This window comes from Pteropus medius, unplaced genomic scaffold (genome assembly GCF_902729225.1).
Source record: "Pteropus medius unplaced genomic scaffold, Ma_sr-lr_union100, whole genome shotgun sequence".
Taxonomy (NCBI): Eukaryota; Metazoa; Chordata; class Mammalia; order Chiroptera; family Pteropodidae; genus Pteropus; species Pteropus medius.
This window is the reverse complement of record NW_024349799.1, coordinates 11,114,931-11,135,420: the sequence shown is the minus strand read 5'-3', so window position 1 is coordinate 11,135,420 and position 20,490 is coordinate 11,114,931. Positions and strand designations below refer to the sequence as shown.

Sequence of the window (20,490 nt, the reverse complement as noted above, 5' to 3'; positions counted from 1 at the left end):
TTTTAGTTCACCCTTTCTTTTAGTCGTTTAAAAAAGAAATGTGACTTCTCTTAAAAATTTTTCAGTTCTTTTATATTTCAGCTTTACTTATGGAAACATTAATTTGCTATTATGGCAGAGATTAAAAGGCAGATGTACTGTTTTCCTCTAGAATCGCAAAGGGATTTAGTTGATAAGCAGTTGAATGTCTAACAGTAATAATTATATGGTCAGAAAGTGATGGGAATGGAAATCAAATTTCAGAATGAAAATTAAGATTTTTAAGTTTGTACATTAAAAAAGAATTTGCTAGGTTAGAAAATGTAACAGGAAAGTTTCTTTGCTCTTATTAACCCTTTAAATATGATACCCTAAAAAGGAAACAGTGTAATGATGTGCAGAAATAGGCACTCTGATCTTCTATTGGTAGGGGTGTAAACTGGTTTATTCCTTTTTGAAGGTAATTTAACAATATCTATTAAAAGCAGAAAGATCATGCATGATAACCTAAATTCCACTTGTAGGAATTTATCCTGTAGAAATACTCATTGAAGCATTATTTATAAAACTGAAAAGTTGAACACTGTTCATTGTTAGATTATATTAATTGTGACATATCATACAATGGATTTTTATACCATTATCAAAAAATAATGTAGGAGGTTTTATAAATGTTAACATAAAATGGACTTACTATTGCTATTTTAAAAAATTGTGATAAAATATCAAAAACAAAATATTTAACATTTTAACCATTCAGTGGCATTAAATACAGTCACAGTGTTATGTAAACAGTCACCATTTTCTATAGCTTAAACTTTTTCATCCCCAATAAAAATTCCATATCCATTAAATAATAACTTTTCCTTCTCTCATCCCAGGAGGTTTTTATATATTGACATGAAATACTGTCCCAATACATAAATAAGTGATAACGGAAGATTGCAAAATAGTATGAATACTATGATTCCTCTGTGGTAAACTATTGTAATATATTAATATAAGTATAGGAAAAATCTGGGAGACTGTCTATATTAAACTGTTAATGGAGGATATGGGAAAATTTTACTTTTTTGTCAAATTTTGTTAATTTTTTTGTTTTAAACAATGAGTATGTGTAACTTTCTAAGCAGAAGAAAAATATATACTTTAAGTATTGTACTAAAACTTGGTAATTTGGATGCCTCCAAATTTAGCTAACAAATAACAGACTTTTCTGTGTGGTTGCTGAATTTGAGTTTTTATGTAGAAAGTGAACACTTCATTAAAGTAATGATTTTTTTTTTTTTTTCACAGCTAGAGTTGGGAAGACATCACTGATTATGTCTCTGGTCAGTGAAGAATTCCCAGAGGAGGTAAACATTTTAATTTCTTTTCTATTTTTAAAATGCTTTAAAATTATCAAAATTGAGTTAAAATGAAATAAATTCTGCCCTTTTTTATATGTGTTTCCTTTCTGACAGTTGTGACTTTTAAAAAGTCCTATATTAGTTTATATAAGACATCCCTGAAATATAGTGTAGGTAGAAGAATCACACTAGATCTGAGTTCACTTCAATCCTTTGCATATCCTACTTTTGGCTTTGGCTAGTATGTTTGTCATCTCTGTGCTTTATTTGTCTCATCTGTAAAAAGGGATATTAGAGATAAAATCCTTTCTTAAAAACAAATGTTACTCATAAGCCCAAAACATAAAGCAGATGAATATTCCTTTAGTTGAAGTTAGAGTGAAAGATCTGGATCCCCACCTGCCTTCTACCCGACACTCCTCAGTCTCAGGGGCATTAGAACCACTAGGATCTGGCACACATATTTGAAAGCCTTTAATACTATTCACCTCTGTCATTTTGCAAATGGCGAAACTAGTTCATTCCGCTTTTGCCTACCTCAGACAATTGTTGCAGGTCTCAAATAAAATAAGCTTAATAGTGGTAGAATGCCACCAAAAGTAAGGTGGTTTTATTATTACTGACAATATATTTATTTACATTTCGGAAGTTCCAGTATGAGGGACTGCTGTCTAAAGCCTTATGTAAAGTCAGGATATTGTTGTGGGGAATGGGATCAATGCAAATGGGGCGAAAATTACTTCCTATTATTCTCTTTCTTCACATAGTAGGAGTTATTAGTAACAGTATTTGCATTTACCTTTTTTTTAACTCTTTTTTAGATAGGAATATCTGTATAATTTCATTGTTCAGACAGGAATTTGATGTATGATGTGATAGTATTTTCAACAGTGGCCATATGACCATTCGTTGTTTCTTTTGCTTTTTTTCCTTTTAAATAAAATGGTTAAATAAGTAATTATTTAATTTGTAAAATGAAGAATATTTTCATTTGTGGTTCATAGAATCAGCAACGTTAATTATGATCACTCAAGGTATAATATCTAAAAGTTTTCTGTGGTAGTTTAACTTAGTTTAGAATTGTAATTTTCGCATGGTCCTCTTGGGTGTGAATAAGGGGGTCTTAATTGATTAAAAAAATCATCCAGTCTTTCTAAAAAATGCAGTCATTAAACATAAGGTTTGTGTAGCCAATCAATTATCCTCTAGAAGAAATGAATTCTGATAATTTAATGTTTGAAACACTGAATTAATGTAAGTACTATTTTAAGCTGCATCAGATCTGAAGTATCCTTAATATGTCCACACTGGTAAAAATGTGCATTTTTAAAAAAAAAAAGTGGTTTATCATATAGCTTTGGTATATATTTGCATCTGTGATAAAGCACAAAAATAAGCATTTAAAAGTATAACAGATACCTGTACAGATAAGTATGGGTGAAAGGGGCTAATATATAGATAAATTTACATAATCTGTTAACAAGTTTGATAGATAATATCCAAAAGTTTTTCCTTTTCTCTATTTGTTTTCTAATGAAGGTTCCTCCCCGAGCAGAAGAAATCACCATTCCAGCTGATGTCACCCCTGAGAGAGTTCCAACACACATTGTAGACTACTCAGGTAATAAAAGACCTATTGTAGGTGAAGCTATAGGGTTAACTTAATAGTTCTCAAAGAAGGTACTTACTGAGCTTTAAAAAATGTTCAAAGAGAAGTAGTCTTTTTTCTCTGGCAGTAAATGATCATTTACTATTCTTGTCTCATTTGTATCTCCCTTTCAACTCCCACACTCACCTGTAGCTTCCATCTTGCAGTTCTCTGTCCCTGATTTACTGAGTTGGGTTCCATAATAATGAAAAAGAAGGAGGGATGGTAAATGATAAGAAGTAGATAGATTATTACTCTGCTTGAAGTTCTGGGAGAGAAGTTTGTATGTTTGCAGAGAGAGATTCTGGGTTAATTTTGTTATCTGGCATGCACTGACAATTTAGAAAGAGTTCTGAATTTGAGAATTTGTCGAATTCTAAATTTGTTCTTTAATTTTCAGGCCTTTGTCCCAAATAAAATAATAGCTAAAACAGTTGTCTGTTTGCTTATATTTTATGCTAATAGAAGCACATTTGTATTGCTTTTAATAATTTAAAATTTTTCCATACACTACGACTTTTTAATCATTAAATTATTTTGCTTTGTTCTGGGCCTTTTTTAAAGGGTCAGTTGTAACAGGTGTACCACTCTGATGGGTGATGTTGATAATAGGGGAGCAATATGGGGATGGGAGATACATGGGAAATCTCGTACCTTTCACTCATTTTGCTGTGAACTGAAACTGCTTTTAATGATAAAATCTATTTGTAAAAATGGGTATAACTACATTGGTAATACTTTGTTTTGCTAAGCTGGTATCCCATGTGGCCTAAAAAAGGAGTATTAGAACTGGCCACTCCGATACATGTGACTATTTGAACACTTGAAGTATGACTAGTCGAAACTGAAATGTGCTGTAAGTATAAAATACAAGAGAATTTAGAAGACTTAGAATGAAAACAATGTAAAATATTACATTAATTCTCTACTGAGTACATATTGAAATTTTAATATTTGTGATACTTTGGGTTAAATAATTTTACCTGTTCCTTTTTACTTTTCTTGAGGTAACTGCTAGAAAATTAAAAATTATGTATATGGCTTGCATTATATTTCTCCTGGACAGTACTTGTACTAGAAGCTGAGAGAGGTTGGATGTTTTCTTTCTGCTATAATCAGTCTTATAACTAGTTTTATGTACAGAGTTCTTTTTAAATATGTGTAACTATATACTTAGATTCACCTCAGTATAAGAACTGAAGCCTTAATCCATTGATTACTCAACTACTTTTCATATGAAAAGATATTAAAAATACGGCCAATTATTTAACATAATATACAATGCAGTTGAACTCATGATATTAGTTTATATGTCAGAAATAACAGGCATTTTGGGGGAAAACATATAACAAAAGATGATCAAAATATGTCAGTAATAGCTTTGCTCTTCATTTGTGTGCTTCTTCATCCTAGCTATGTTGTGCGTTATCTCCTGCACCTTGGGATTATATGCACATCTACCCATGGAGACTGGTTCTAGCTAGAGATCTGTGCCAGAGAAGGAATTCTTGACTCTTCATTATCATGCTCTAGTTTTGCTTCTGGGTCCTCATATCTGCTATCTAGATCTTAAGCTTGTGTTGTCCAGATTCTCATGTGGCCTTCCGACCCTGTTTGGGTAGACTCTTTGTCTAGGCTTCTGACTCTTCCAGTTTGAGTTTCTGATCTCTTTTGCCTGACCCTTGTCAACTCTGTGTCAGATGCTGCCCTAGATTTATAACACAATGCCTTTTGCTCTTTGCCTTAGCTATCACTTGTGGACTTGTCTTTTAGTGCCAGCCAGCTTCCTTATCATAGTTCCACTCTTTCTTTCCCCTGACTTGTCCTTTGTCACCTAGTCTGGCACCATCATATGAGGGATGAAGGATGTTTGGAAGGATGTTAGATGGGTGTTACATAGACTTTAGTTTGGCCATAGTTTTTATGAACATGTGTAAAATATGAAACTCTTTTACTTTGTCATTTCTAGAAGCAGAACAGAGTGATGAGCAACTTCATCAAGAAATATCACAGGTGAGTTAAAATAGTTGTAGGGTTTTTTTGGGGCGGGGGAGACAGTGCTGATTCTATGAGCCTGCCTTTTTCATTCTCTCAATCTAGAGGACCCTTTCAGTTATTTGTTATTATTGCTGACTTTGAGTATGTATTTTTTGCTATAAGTCCTTAGGAACATTTTCTTCTTAGAGGCATGTTAAATTTTTATTATTATTGTTATTATTATTATTATTATTTATAAACAACATTAACTTGTTAATTTTTCTTGTAGGCTAATGTCATCTGCATAGTTTATGCTGTTAACAACAAGCATTCTATTGATAAGGTATGAAATCATGACTTTTTTCACTGTATTTAGTTAAGTTTCAGTGGGGCACTTTCAAAATTGACCCTCAGTTTAGCATTTTAGGAGTCCAAGGGCAGGGTAATTTCAAAGAAGATCCCATCACGGCTTAGCTCTTGTTAATTTTCATTTTAGGTAACAAGTCGATGGATTCCTCTCATAAATGAAAGAACAGACAAAGACAGCAGGTATTTTTTTTCTCTCAAACTTTGTATATTGAAAATTTTCAAACTTACAGAAAAATTGCAAGAAATAGTACAGTGAACATCAATAAACCCTTCACTTAGAGCCACCAGGTAGCATTTTGCTACATTTGCTTTATCTATTGGTCTCTCTCTCTTTATACACACACGCCTTTTGGGGGAAAAATTATTTAATGTAGCACATATATTATTTAAGGGCAGAAAATAGAGCTCTGATACTGTAATGATTCACAATTTCAGACATTAAATATTTTGATAAATAATCTTTACATTTCTTTCTCAAACTGTTGCTTGAAAAATCTTAGCTTTAGAATTCCTCTTCACCTGTATTGTAAGTGCCTTGTCTCTTGAGATGCCCCTTTGATGAGGAATGCTGTTCTCCCTTGTCATCGATTGCTCATAGTGTGGTGCATGTAAGAGCATAGGACTTGGAGGAAAATGAATGATCTGTGGAATCTGGTTTGGCCACTTACAAGTTTTAAGACTTTGACTTCATTGAGCCTATTTCCTCACCTATAAGCAGAAATGTTGATAATACCTGTCTTGGCTACATGTGGTTATTTTAATAATCCAAAGAAATAATGCATGTGTGAGTCCTTTATAAGATCTCTGAAAAACTCTAGAGATCTTCATTTAGGAATTTATACAGGGAAATTTCTTTGAAATTCTGCGGAAGACATATATACATGACAGGGAAAAAGCAAGAGAACACACATTCTGTATTTTTCTGAGCAAAATGGTAGGTCTGGGTACAAATGCCTTGAGTTTTAAATCAAAGTAGAAGCAAAACATTTTTCTTGCAGTGTTGTACAATTGAACATGTTATTTATGAAGCATTTGAGTCTTTTTAAATGTTAGGAAGACAGACTAATATCTATGTATTGACAATAGCTGATCCTTTGCTTAATTTTTTAGATTTCTTTTTTGGTTGGGCATTTTTGTGCCTTGAAACCTAAAGATCTGGTTCTATGCAGATGAGCATGGTCCCTGAGTCTGTCTATCTCACATACTAATGGGGAGAGACTTTGTGATTGCGATGGTATTGTATATGTTGTGCCTTGCACCTCTGATGGCTCCTCTTCATCATGGTTTTAAACTTTGTAGTGACTTACTATCAAGATGGAAAGGAGAGAATGACCCTCTAGAGCTACACTGTCCAATTCAGCAGCCTCTAGTCAGTTGCGACAATTTAAGTGAAATGAAATAAAAAAACTAAAAATCTAGTTTCTCAAACACCCGTAGCCACATTTCAAGTGCTCAGTAACTACTTGTGATTACATTAATGGACAGTGCACATAAAGAAGATTTACATCATCACAGAATGGTGTATTACACAGGGATGCCTTGGGGGATCCAACACCTATATGCCCCTGACACCTGCTCCTCTTACTGATTGCTTGAGCTGTTACCAGGAGGGACTCTTCACAGAAATCAGTTTTGCCAAGATCTATCAAGCACTAGCTTGGACCACTGAAATTTAAAAATTTGGCTTTCCTTTGACAGCTTCCTAAAATGCTGTGGCTAATTTTGTGGCTCTTCTAGGACCACCTGAAAGTGGCTTTTAACATTCGAAGATCTGATTGAGCTTCCTTGGGTGTGGCTATATTTTTTCCCTCTCAGAATCGTATGAGCATACTTATTTTTATCATAGTTGACTTGTCCCAAGGGGTCTGTTTTTTTTATAATATGGACCTTACACTTTCCAATACCTTCCTCCCTTAAGTTTATATTTGTTACACATATATTTTTCCTTAGGACTTTTTTGGACCTGTTATAGTGGTTCTTTTTAAAATTTTTTTTCATTAAAGTATAGTTGGCATACAGTATTATATTTGTTTTCAGTTGTACAGTATTGTGATTCAAAATTTATATACCTTATGATGTGATCACCACATCAAGTCTTGTAATCACCTGTCACTATGCAGAGTTATTACAATATTATTGACCATATTCTTTGCTCTATATACTACATCTTCATGGCTTGTATGTTTTATCTTTTAAAATCTTTTTTGTGGCTTAACTGGAAGCTTGGACCTCTTTTTCCATTTCACCTTTTTTGCCTATCTCCCCACTCCCCTATTATGGTGTTTCTCAATCAGGGGTACCCATCACTGTCCTCTGAGATACTTTAAAAAACTATAACTGTCTTTGCCCAATCCCTAGAGTTTTAGAATTAGTAGGTTTGGAGTGGGAGTTGGACATGTGTATTATTTTAAGCTCCTTAAATTATTCTGAGCACACCTTTGGTGCAAACCACTACATTTTTGGAAACCCTCCTGGCTCCGTTAGGAATCTATATTTGGGTTATATAGTGGGCCAGTCCTTTTATGCATAATTAAGGGGTAAATAAATGCTTACAAGCATTCCTCTGGCACTTTGGAGTTCCATCAGGATGATTTGCTTTCCTTTAAGGCTCTCTTGCAGGGTGCACAAATAACAGTTCTCCACCAGGCTAGTTCTCCCTGATATCCCCAATTTAGATTTCTGATAGGCTTATCAGATTTCACTTGTCTGAAACAAAATTCTTAATTCCCTGCCTGTCCCAAACCCAAAAAAGTTTCTTAATCTTTTCTGTCTCAGGAGATTGACACATTTTATCTAGCCAAAAACCAATGTGTTTTTTTGATTTCTGCCTTTCCCTCAACCTCTATATCTAATCTGCCAGCTGCTCCTATATCTCAAATTTGAATACTACTTCTCCATCTTTACTGCCCTAATCCAAGCCACCACATTAAAACAAAACAAAACAAAACAAAAAAAAACCTTTTTAATATTGAAAAAAAAAAAACATGTAAAAGTATAGAGAATAGTAACATAAATGTCTCTGTATCTACCATTTAGCTTCAACAATTATCAACTCGTCTTGTTTCATTTATTGCCCCTCCCATTGGGATCATTTTGAATAAATAGAGACATCATATATTGTAAATATGTCAATGTGTATCTCTAAAAGACAACAAATGACTACATTTTAAAATATCCATCAGATCATGTCATTCCCCCACTTATAACCTCCATTTTATACTTATAATAAAACTCACATTCCTTACTACAGCTATAAGTCCTTATGTGTCTGGTCTTTGCTCTTTTCTCCAACCCCATTTTATATCTCTTCCCCTTTGCTCAGAACTGTCCAGCCACTCTGGAATTTTTCTGTTCTTTAGACTTATCAGGATGTTGTTTTCATTTTGGGGCTTTTGTACATACTGTCTCTGCTTCCTGGCCAGGTCTTTCCTGGCTCTTCACATGGCAGATTCCATTTCATCCATCATCCCTTTACTCAGTGCCTGAGAGATTTTTCACCGATTATCATATATAAGTAGTTCCTTTTCATTACTCTATCCCATATCCCCCCTATTTACTTCATTCATAGCACTTACAGAATTAGAAATTGTCTTGTTTGTTTATTTGCTTATTGACTGTTTTCTGATTTTCACAACTAGGATGGGCAGGGACTTTTGTCTGCCTTGTGTCCTTAATTTCTAGAACAGTACTTGGCTTATTATAGGTACTCAGTAAATATTTATCAAATATGCTCTCTAGGGAGCTTTTGACTACAGTAGGGGGTTCACATTGGGAAGATTAATTAAAGCTTGTTAGTTAGAATGGGTTATGATGTACATTAAAATTAAATCTAATATCTTTTGCCTTCTTTATTATTCCAATGTGCCCTGTTTATTTCAGACTGCCTTTGATATTGGTTGGGAACAAATCTGACCTGGTGGAATACAGTAGTATGGAGACCATCCTTCCTATTATGAACCAGTATACAGAAATAGAAACCTGTGTAGAGGTATGCCTTGTCATTTGATTTTGAAGTATACTGTTGATGAATTCTCACTAAATTGAGGTTTGAAATAGGAGAGGAGAAGATGTGAGATGGAATAAATTTCTTATTGTTTATGAACTTATGTAAACAAAATAAAACAGAGACCTTGGAATTGGCCTCTGAGCTCTTTGGAGACAATTAAATTTTGGTATCTGCTAAGAAAAATGCTTTTTTTTTTTTCAGTTTTTTCAAAGAATCTTATTACATTATATTGATAATTTAAAATTTGTTCTGAGCTCTCATTATTATTTTCAGAGCGTAATATTTTAAACTTTTTTTCAGTGTTCAGCAAAAAACCTTAAGAACATATCAGAGCTCTTTTATTATGCACAGAAAGCTGTTCTTCATCCTACAGGGCCCCTGTACTGCCCAGAGGAGAAAGAGGTAATTACTCTACCCCTAACCCCAACTCCCATCTCCGTTAGTAGGGACTGGAATGTATGGGTAGTAACTCTAGTATGGTAGTGATTATTAGTAACTCTTAAGTATTCTCATAAACTGCAGAAGTTTAAATTTATTGCTTATTAAACTGGTATTTTCTAGGTACTTTTCTTCAAAGACCTAGTAAATATTCAGAAAAGTATTCCAGATCAAATATTATTTCAGGAAGTGCCATCAAAATAAACAAAAGAATTAGCACCGGTAACAACAGAAAGTCCAAAGACTTAGCTAGTGGTCTCCTTGCTTTGCTACCATAAACAGAAACACACACAAAAATGTGTGGTTATTTGACATGGTACAACATGTAATACAACATGAACACTCCCTTTTGTTTCATAGCTACGAAACACAGTAATTCCTAGTGAATATCTAAAATTTAATGATATTTTGCCTTGGACTTTTAAAATTAAATTTTTATTGAGATAACGCACATACCATAAAATTCACCCTTTTAAAGTGTATAATTCAGTGATTTTTAGTATATTCACACAGTCATGTGGCCATTACCACTGTCTAATTCTAGAACATTTCATCACCCTAAAAAGAAACCCTATACCTATTGGTAGTCACTCCTCTTCCCCCTCAGCCCCAGCCCTTGGCAACCACTAATTTACTTTCTGTCTGTGTGGATTTACCTTTTATGGACATTTCATGTAAATAGAATCACACCATATGTAGTCTTTTTGTTTGGCTTTCATGTAACAATGTTTTCAGGGTACATCCATATTGTAGCATGTATCAATATTTCATTTCTTTTTATGGCTAAATAATACTTTATTGTATGGCTATATACCACATTTTGTTTATCTGTGCATCTCTTGATAGACTTTTGGGTTGTTTTCACTTTTTGATATGTGAATAGAACTGCTGTGAACATTAACACACAAGTTTAAACATGTTTTTAATTCTTCTGAGTGTATATTTAGGAGTAGACTTGATAGGTGCCATGGTAATTCTATGTTTAACTTATTGAGGAACCACTACACTGTACAAGGGTTCCAGTTTCTCCACATCTTTGCCAACATTTGTTATCCCTCCCTTTGTTTTTTGGTTTATTATAGCCATCCTAGTGGATGTGAGCAGTATCTCATTGCTGTTTTGATTTGCATTTCCCTGATGGCTAATGATTTGTTCATCTTTTCATGTGGTTATTGGCCATTTACATATCTTCTTTGGAGAAATGTCTGTTTAAGTCTTTTGATTATTTCTCAAGTTATTTGTCTTTTTGTTGTTAAGTTTTTAAGAAATAGAAAGTTGCAGGTTTTTTTTTCAGGAAAAGTTTATAGTATTGGTAAGTGGTTGGCAGATTTTCACCTATGGGCCAAATTTGGTCTGCCACCTGTTTTTTTATAGCCTAAGAACTAAGAATACATTTCACATTTTTAAATGATTGAAAAACAATTGAAAGGAGTAATATTTTGTGATATGGGAAAATTATATGACATTCAGATTTCATCATTCATAAATAAGTTTTATTGCAGCACATACTTATTTCTTTACGTTTGTATTTGTTTGTATTTTGTGCTACAAAAGCAAAGTTAAGTAGTTCAAACAGAGCTTGTATGTGGTACTCTCATCACTTTTCAGTGCTGAAGTACCCAGCAGAAGTGCTGAGTGGTACTTGGTGCACTGCTGTTTGCACTGACACATTTATATCTTGTGTATCACTGTTATGTGACATTTTATTTTATTATCAGTGCTTTTCGTATCTTCCCAAACAAGAAAGGAAAAAAGTCAATTTTTAATTGGCAAAGCAGATGTATTTTCTAAGTTGAAACTACAGTTCCAGCCTTGTTTTTTTGGACCTCGATGCAAGTGCAAAGGAAATTTCCATATTTCATAATCCATTTGATTGTGCAGCTGAGGAGCTTTCACCTAACCTTCAGTTGGAACTGATTAATCTGCAATGTTATGACATGCTAACAGGCAAAAATCAAGAAAAGAATCTAATTCTTTAAATGCCTTCCAATGAATATGCCCAGTTAAAATTATATGTTTATGGATGTGTATCAGTATTGGCAATATGATCCGTGCAAAAACTTTTTCAAAGATTATGTAAAATCTCATTACAGAGCAGCATTAACAGATGAACATTTGCAATCAATTTTTATGGTAGGGAACACTAACTTTGAACCCCAATTAATCAAAATGTTAACCCTCTAAGATTTCCATTCTTATTAGTAGACCTATATAGCAAATTTATACTTAGTAACTATTATATTTTGAATTTTGTCAATAAAAATTTTATGGAAATTTGATTCTCTCTTGCTATATAAGCACCTAGATGATATCCTTGATTTTGCCTGTTGGTTCCCAAAGCCTAAAATATTTGCTGTGTGCTCCTTTTCAGAAAAAGTGCTGGCCTCTGCTATAAGTAATTAATCTGAGTTATCCTTTAATCTGACCCTGATTTGCTTTTCCTTAATCCTGGTTACTGTTCTTTAATTAGAATGCTTCTTTCTAATTTACTCTTAACTTGGTATTTCCGAAATTTTCCTCATAATAGTCACTAGGTGCATTTGTTAAAAACACAGATTACATCCTGATTCAGCCAGGTACATATCTCATTATCGAGGAAATTAGGGAAACACTCTCCTATAGAGAATTAACCTCTGAAGCCTTAGCCTAGCAGTACATTAAATCCCTTCTATTAGTTTGTTCTCAATTCTTTAATTGCTACTTTTTAAAGGCCTATTATTAGTTCTGCTAATCTGCTAATCACCCCCTCCCCTTCTCCAGTCTCATGAGTAAAACATCTACCACCATCTCTTTTTCATTTCTTAAGGACCTGCCTGAAGTAAAATCTGCAATTTTTAGAGACTATACCTTGTTTTACACAAGAACGAGCTTTGAGTCTAGGCTTACACTAGAAACTTTTATTTAGACAGCAGTAACCTTTTAACACAGATTTACGGCAGAATCATCAAAAAGATCATATTAAAAATTAAAACCTAAACTGTAATTGTTTTTCTAGTGCTGATTGACTCTGTGTGACCCATGGAGTCCCCTGCTTACCTAATAATGAAAAAGATATAACTTTTATGTAATAATAATGTTTACTGAGTGAGGGTTTAGATTACTTATATGGAAAAAGAGTTTATTACTATAAAAAAGTTTTTATAGCTTTAATAAGATACAATTTTTAATACTTCTTAAAAGAAGTCATTTTTTGGTGTTGTATTTTAAGGTGGCTAATATTTAAATATCTAAGCCAATACCTTAGAGCACTTTAGCTTCTCTGATACATTTCAGGCTTTAATGAAAAATGTATCACTTTATTTTTCCTCAAATTACTTTATCATTTATTTATTTATTTATTTATTTATTATTATTTTTACAGTAGGAAAGAAAAGTTTTATTAGAAAGGAAAGTACACTTCCAGAAGTGGTAGCAGGCCTGAGCAAGAGAAGCGTGGCTCAAAAGGCCAAATTACTTTTTTTTAATGTAGCTTTTTGTGATGTGAGGAAAAACCACTTGCAAAAAATAAAGTTATTTTTAGATGCTGTTTTTTTACATAGTTCTAGCTGTTGTTACTTTTTGAAACACTTAGGTTATTATATAACAGATTTTTAAAAGAGTAAATAAAATATAACAATGTAATCTGTATTAATCTTGAATATCTAGTATTAGGATTATAGAAGCAATATTTTACCATTCTTTATTTTTTAAAAAATCGCTCATGATTGTAGATGTTATAAATTATAGTCCATTTGGTACTCTTTTATAAAGGAAGCTCCTTCCAGTTCTCTCTAAATGTTTAACTTTTTTCTCAGTTCTTTCTAATATCTTTATATCTTAAGTTTAATCTTTTTCTCACTATATCAAGTTGCTCTCCTAGAGACTCCCATTTAAAACAGAAAAAGAAAGGATTATCTATATGATTGGGAAAGTAACGTTCCTATTTTTTAAAAAAATTCTTTTCTGCATTTGAGTTTGATAGCATTGAAATTAATAAGTATACATTTCCTTACCTTGCCATCTAATTTCTGTGAATCAGCTGTTCCATAAGAAATCTGCTTCCAAGTTTACACAATGTTCAGAAATCATCCTGAAAGTTTTATTTTCTCAAAATTGTTGACAATTATTATCCTATAATCACTATAGCAATTATACAAATTAGAAGCTTGTGGGCCTTATTTTTAAATAGTCAGATATTTGTCCTATCAATTATAAATCCTAAAACAAATATTAAGGATGTTATCAAAGTATATTTCCAACATCATTACTTTTAAAAGTTTTACAGAGTCACAAAAGGCAAGATTCTTTTTTAAATGTAAGTGATTTATCTGATAATAGGAAGTTAGTGAAAGGCTTTTACACTTACCAACCAGTGCTAATTTGCCACCTGTTTGTGAATTAAGCACATTTTATATCCCAGCTTTGGTATATATACACACACAAATGACAGATCAAAACATTTAGTCCCATTCTGTAATCAGATGTTGGTGGTCAAAAATCGACAGCTGATTATACCTTAGTAAAACTGAAATTTAAAAAAATATTAGAAGTTGGGAAGGAAAGCCTTTAGTAGTTTTATTAGTCCATTGAAATTCTTTATGGAATTAGGGCATAAATAAATATTTCTTCTCTATATGTCTGGAAGAATGAATTGTCTCTAAAGGTGAACTTCTCTTTTCTCTCTCCTTAGAGGAGTCATGGTCATGAGGGAAGAGTTTGACCATTTCAAATATTGGTCCTCATTTACTTAAAAAGGGTTGAGTATAAAAGTAAACAGCTCTGCTTTAGTTCATTTTTCATGTCGGTTGTATTCGATGTTATGTATTTGACAGAGCAATCAATTATTCTTAGCCTTATGAAAATCACATTTTAAAATTCCAGCTTTTTAATTAAAATAATTTTATTTTCTTAACGATTTATAGATGAAACCAGCCTGTATAAAAGCCCTTACTCGTATATTTAAAATATCTGATCAAGATAATGATGGTACTCTCAATGATGCGGAGCTCAACTTCTTTCAGGTAGATCTCCTCTTTTTCAGACATTTGTAAATCTTGGCGGGGTTATTTTGACTAAGAAAGCTATAAGAGTTAATTAGCTTAAACAATGATATGTTGATAAACTTCTGTCTCTTTCATGTAAACTGTCCTTCACATCAAGCTATTTAAGTCTTTACGTGGGGTATAAAACTCCCTTGCGCCTAGGAATCAAGGAGACTCTTTGGCAGTATTATTTCATGGTACACAATGGGTGTATTAAGGATGACTTGAAGTCTGAACTCTGAATTATTTTTCTTTCTTGGTTTTGAGTAACATAGCTACACAAAGAGCTCTGTGTTTTAGAAATGCCATGAGGAGAGTAAGGAAAGTTTCTTTCCTTCTAAGTATGACTTGTTTTACAAGGCAGAGACTATCCTCATAGAATTTGTTTCTTTTGGTTGCAACTCTTTGATTTAATATTGCTTTATAGATTAATGCTTTGTATATATTATTTATGGTTTTAATGCTGATTTTTAAAAATGTTATATTTATTTTGCTAGAGAATTTGTTTCAACACTCCGTTAGCTCCTCAAGCTCTGGAAGATGTCAAGAACGTAGTCAGAAAACATATAAATGATGGTGTGGCTGATAGTGGATTAACACTGAAAGGTGAATGAATGGTATTTTCCCCCTTTTGAACTTAATATTTTCAAAATTTGGCAGAAAGTGAAGGTCTTTATAGCATAGTATTATTCATACTTTAAGAAATGTTAGTATTTGTTCATATGCCTAAAATCTAACTTGGATATATAAGAGTTGGAAGAGACAGGCCATTGGCGGGGATAGTTATCCTTACTGTCAGCATAAATTAGAATTAGAGAAATTGATTGGATCTCAGGAATTCAGCGGTCCATCTGAGGGAAAGAGATTTCTGGAACAAATTTATCTTAAAATTCTTCCTACTCATAAGCATCCTTAAATAAAAATTATTTTTAGAGAAGACATTTTGTCTATCAGTCAAATTTACCAAGTACAGAATGTTCCCTATAGAATGTGTGATAGAACCACAGTGATATAAATGAAATTGAAAAGCAGAATTTTTCATTATAGAAATAAACACGAAGATCTGTAAAAGAATTTCCTTTGTTTTTATTTTATAACTTTGTGAATGTTAGTGTATTCCTTGGGATGTGTTTTTGGCCCTTTTATCTAATACCATCTCTTGCTCACTTGGGTGTATATGTGAAATGATTCTAAAATCATCTCTGTTTTTAATGAGACACTCGTGAACTTGGTTTTGATTTGATCCTCAGTGCACAAAACTAGTATGCATATGTTCATGAATGTAGCTCTTGCCATTATGTGTTATATGCTTTTTCCTCCAAATGACTGTACCCTTTTTCACATCAATTGTATTTACTAACTCCTTTTATTTCAGGTTTTCTTTTTTTACACACACTTTTTATCCAGAGAGGGAGACATGAAACTACTTGGACTGTGCTTCGACGATTTGGTTATGATGATGATCTGGATCTGACACCTGAATATTTATTTCCTTTGTATGTACCTTTAGCTTTCTAATTGATTTCACTTGCCAAGTATTTAAAAATTTTAGCACATAGGTAAGCTTTGGGATATTTTAGACTTAGGAATAATTTAGACTTACAGAGAGGTTTATGTCAGGGTTTCTCAACCTCAGCACTATTGACATTTTGGACCGAATAATTCTTTGTTGTAGAGTCTGTCCCATGCACCCATGCATTATAGAATGTTTAGCACATCCTTAAATGCCAGTAACACCTCCTCCCCCAGTTATGACAACCAAAAATGTCTAGCGTCTCTAGAAATTGCCATATGTTCTCACAGGAGCGAAATCTTCCCCAGTTGAAAGCCACTGATTTATAGCATGGCTCAAACTTTTCCTTTTTTTCTTATGGAGAATGCAAATATCTTTTTTTATTATTATTATTCATTTTACTGAGGAAGGAAATAAAAGGTGCTAGATAAACTAGTTTTTGGAGTTAAGAGATGAGAAATATATTAGTTAGCATTTTTCTTTTCATTAGTTCTTCTCTTTAAGGTTTATAGTCTTTTCTTAGTTCAGAATAAAATAAGTATTTTTCCTAAACAACTAGTCTGTTCGTGGTTATTTTTTAAGTTCTGTTTGTTTAAAAATGGATCCAGTGTCACCCCGAAACAGGAGACTGCCTTGTACTAGGCTTCCTCTTCTGTAACTCAGGGAAGTGACTTCCCAAGATTGGGCCTTCGAGGCTTCAGTCTTTCTCCTTCACTTTTTCAGTGGCACGTTATCTTCATAATGTCTTTTTTTATTTTAGCATAGCACCCTAGCTAACTATGTACAGGTTCAGAAAGACTTTGTTGTTGTTTTCTCCTTCCCCATCATTGAGGGAGCAAAGTTCTTTCTTGTTGGATTCCTGGTTGGTTAATCAGTTCTAAATTGAATCCTCTCTTGTTAAAGTTATTGAATCCGGCTCAAGTAATTTTCTAGATTTTTCAATAAATATATATTGAATGAGTGAATTTGTCCCAGGACCTTTTTGTCAAGTTTTCTGTGCCATTTACATAGATAGATAAATTCTCCAGGAGATTGCTTATTGCTTTCTTAAGTATGACAGTGAGGAAACCCCATCTTTTATAGCTTTGTGGTCTCTCAATTTCTTTATGCTCTCCGCCTTGAATTTTCTTCAAAATAGCCCCTTAGGCCACCACTTGAATTTTTCTATCTTATTAAACTCTGCCTCTGTCCTGCACACTGCTGCTAGATTAACAGCTATATAAATACAGATTTAGCCATGTCACTTCCCTTCAAGACAGGATAAAACCCAAGCTTCTTAACTGGTATACAAGGTCATTCATGATCTGCTCTGCTCATGCTTACTCCCTGCCTTCATTTTAGAAGTAAATACTAAACTATTTATAGTCCACCAATCCTATGTTGTTTCCTACTCCAGGCTTTTGTCCATGTTTTCACTCTCCTCCCTTCAACCTAGTTAATGCCTGTTAGCCTTCAAGTCTCATTTCAGGTGACAGTGTCTCTCAGCAGTGCTGACACCCTCCTACCCCCCGACCCCCGTACTTTACCCTTACTTTACCCATACTCAGCACTCATCTCATTCTGTTGAGACAGTGAAATTAACTGTTTGTGATACATCTCCCACTTGAATATGATTTCTTAGAGGTAGGGAGCCTGTCTTCTTTTATGTCCCTAGTACCTAGCTCAGTGCATTTGATAAATGTTTATTCAACTGAATTTAGGGTGGGTCAGAAAGGTCAAATCAGGCAGAAATAACATCTCTTCACACTATGTTCAACTCATTACAATGTTGACATAATCGACATAATTTGTATGGGAAGAACAAACCTATTACAGTTTAATCAGCATTATTTGTAAAATTTTTATTTCAACCTGCTCTTCAGATATTTAGGAAAAGTTTACATGTCAACTCGGAATGAGCATTATTGTAACTCTTTTGAGGACTGCCGTGCTACTCCAGTGACTTTCCTTGGAAAGTCTAAATGGCTTTAGCAAAAATATTTTGTAAATGCTGTCATCTCACAAAAAGACTTGTTGCAGTTTCTTAAGTTTTAACATTTGATTGAGGATTTGTTTTTCTCTTAATTTTTTTATCAAAAGGCTAAAAATACCTTCTGATTGCACAACTGAATTAAATCATCATGCATATTTGTTTCTCCAGAGCACCTTTGACAAGCATGATTTGGTAAGCTTTTAACTTCAATTTTCCATGATATATGATAAACTCTTTTTCAGTGAATGATTTAATTCTGTTCCCTTAGCTACAGGGTGCTCATGTCACATAGCCAAAAATTGCTCAAGCTCTTTTACATTAAAATAGCAAAAATACTTTCTTTTATTCTGTTTTCTCAAGATGAGAAAGTATAGTTTCTGATACTCTTACACAGATTTTCTTACATACATGGAAGGAATTTACTTGATAAATGTAAAATTTCTTTTCATATATTAGTTTTTAGAAACATAACTTTACTAGACTTAGGAGAATTTTGTGTTTGGGAATTAGTCTTTTAGATCTCTAAACATTATGTATTCTTCCTTGTGTATCTTCAGGATAGAGACTGTGCTTTGTCACCTGATGAGCTTAAAGACTTGTTTAAAGTTTTCCCTTACATACCTTGGGGGCCAGATGTGAATAACACAGTTTGTACAAATGAAAGGGGCTGGATAACCTACCAGGGATTCCTTTCCCAGTGGACGTGAGTATACAGCTCACCTGTTTCCTCTGTAGTTACCACTAGTTTAAAATTATGGTACATTACAGCCATCATTTTGTAAGTTTTTCATATCTTACAAAGTGCTTTAATCATAATAAGCATGATTTATAGTGTTACTGCTGTTTCTCAGATGAATTTGAGATGTTCTATAAATTTATCAGGAAGGGATATTACTTTTGGATGATATAGGGAAACAATAATAAATCTCACATCATTGTCAGCTAAATTTTAATACATTTTTTGATTAAGAGAATGAGAAACATTGCTACTACACAATTATTATACCTTCAGAATATGGGGAGAGCATATTTTACTTGACACTAAAGACTTAACTTGAGATTTTTTTGTTTTTAATGTACACTTAGGATTTGTCTACAGGCGGGGTACAGTACAGTTGACATTGTATCTAGGGTGCTAAGGAAATCCTCTGGTTGTGTATGATGATGGAATTACTTTAGTCTTGGTGAGACTAACTTTCTTAACACCAAAATCTGTTCTTTTTTCAGATCATAAAAAAGGCTAACTCGTCTCAAGCACCTTTCGGTTATTTTTGCTCCTTTTGCAAACCTTTTCAGATGTAATTATTACGTTCTCAACTAGCCAATATTTGCTGTATACTATGTAACTTGGGAAGCAGGTTTTATAAAAAAATAAGAAAGAAAGAAAATTCCTGCTCTAGATTTTGCCAGCAGCTCACTGCTCATCTGTGTGGCTTTGCTATTTCTGGGCAGGTGGAGTAGATACAGGAATCCTTCACATCTTGCATTCTCCTCCCTTCTTCTCTTCCTTAAGAATGGCAGCATAGGAAAAACCATGGGAAATGGAAAATTAAAGCAGTATGACAACACTTACCTGGGTCTGGTGATAAAATTATTTGAGCTGTTGGAATTTTTTTTTTTTTTCTATGTTCATTGAGAAACTTGCCACATTGTAAACTCTTCCATTTCCTAGGCTCACAACCTATCTAGATGTACAACGGTGTCTGGAGTATTTGGGCTACTTAGGCTATTCAATATTGACTGAACAAGAGTCTCAAGCTTCAGCCATTACAGGTAAGTATCTAAATATTAATTAGTGAAAAAGTTAGAAAAAAAATTTAAGATTCCAGTTTCATATGTAAAAAAAAAGAAAATAAATAAATCTTCACTAGTCTTCCGTGTTTACACTCTTATTTGTTTTCCCTGTGATTTGGTAATTTCCTGTGAGTCAAATGCTTGATTTTATTGTTTATCAAAAAAGAAAGAGTAGAGGTTTCCTTTTAGTTCGCCCCTGAGGTTACTCCACTGATGAAAATCAGGGAAGGCTACAGGCATTAAAAGTATAGTTTGTCCTGTGTTTTAATTTTCCTTAAATATTAAAAACAATGCCTATTAACATATGATCCTGATATTGAACTAATTGTACATCTCTTGGCTTTGTAATCTTTTTCTACATTAATAAATCTTTCACAAATCTTGTAATTCTTGCCAAGCAATGTGCTCCACTTACAGAAAACTC

The 20,490-nt window shown here is 33.3% G+C and overlaps 1 protein-coding gene across 8 annotated transcripts in view; it reads left to right on the top strand.

The window, feature by feature from the left end:
- RHOT1 (ras homolog family member T1) overlaps positions 1-20,490 on the top strand; it is a 53,527-nt gene that overhangs the window by 14,218 nt on the left and 18,819 nt on the right. For all 8 annotated transcript variants that reach the window (XM_039886019.1, XM_039886018.1, XM_039886015.1 and 5 more), the window contains exons 2-14: positions 1,276-1,334; positions 2,868-2,949; positions 4,946-4,989; positions 5,243-5,296; positions 5,450-5,502; positions 9,202-9,310; positions 9,629-9,730; positions 14,668-14,766; positions 15,285-15,393; positions 16,163-16,283; positions 18,380-18,464; positions 18,830-18,975; positions 19,945-20,045. In XM_039886019.1, coding sequence (XP_039741953.1) covers positions 1,302-1,334; positions 2,868-2,949; positions 4,946-4,989; positions 5,243-5,296; positions 5,450-5,502; positions 9,202-9,310; positions 9,629-9,730; positions 14,668-14,766; positions 15,285-15,393; positions 16,163-16,283; positions 18,380-18,464; positions 18,830-18,975; positions 19,945-20,045 — 1,138 coding nt within the window. In that variant the 5' untranslated portion in view covers positions 1,276-1,301. The remainder of the gene's footprint in view (positions 1-1,275; positions 1,335-2,867; positions 2,950-4,945; positions 4,990-5,242; positions 5,297-5,449; positions 5,503-9,201; positions 9,311-9,628; positions 9,731-14,667; positions 14,767-15,284; positions 15,394-16,162; positions 16,284-18,379; positions 18,465-18,829; positions 18,976-19,944; positions 20,046-20,490) is intronic.